Raw genomic sequence first — 525 nt, forward strand, 5'->3', positions numbered from 1 at the left:
GTGTGTGTGCGTGTGTGTGGGGTGTGTGTGTGTGTGCATGTGTGGTGTGTGTGTGTGTGTGTGTGTGTGTGTGTGTGTGTGTGTGCGCGTGCGTGTAGATTTCAAAGTGTGGACGCCTGTATGGTTGTGCCAGTCCCCGCCTGTATGCGTAGCCTGGCGTGGTGTCCACACTTCCGACACATATATTCACCATACCTGCCAGGCACACGCTGCTACCGCGCCTCCCCTTGTTTGCGCGAATGTCCGGTCGAAATCAGAATCACAGCAGTGCTCGCGCATCACGCGGGCGGGCTGCTGCGAGCCGCGCGTCCCGCTCACCGCCTGAGCACCGCGCCGCGCTGCTTGGCCGTCAGAGCGGACCACGAGGGGTAGACGGTGGCGGCCGCCGCGATGGCGGCCAGCGTCTCGCCGGCTTTCATCTTGGGCAGCGTCGCGATGGGCGCGCCGGTGGCGGGGTTGAGGACCTGGGGGAGGGGGTGGGAGTGGGCCGGGGTGGGGGTAGAGGAGGGGTGAGGTGACGGCGGG

The 525-nt window shown here is 65.7% G+C and overlaps 1 protein-coding gene across 1 annotated transcript in view; it reads right to left on the reverse strand.

Moving 5' to 3' along the window:
• Positions 1 to 314: 314 nt before the first annotated feature.
• Positions 315 to 525, reverse strand: part of MNEG_10260 (Chromatin assembly factor 1 subunit B) — a gene marked incomplete at both ends in the record, with an annotated part of 10,239 nt that continues 10,028 nt past the window's right edge. The window contains one exon of the mRNA XM_014041268.1: positions 315 to 464. Within this exon, the coding sequence (XP_013896722.1) occupies positions 315 to 464 (150 nt within the window). The remainder of the gene's footprint in view (positions 465 to 525) is intronic.

Source organism: Monoraphidium neglectum, assembly GCF_000611645.1.
Source record: "Monoraphidium neglectum strain SAG 48.87 unplaced genomic scaffold scaffold02245, whole genome shotgun sequence".
NCBI classification, from domain to species: domain Eukaryota; kingdom Viridiplantae; phylum Chlorophyta; class Chlorophyceae; order Sphaeropleales; family Selenastraceae; genus Monoraphidium; species Monoraphidium neglectum.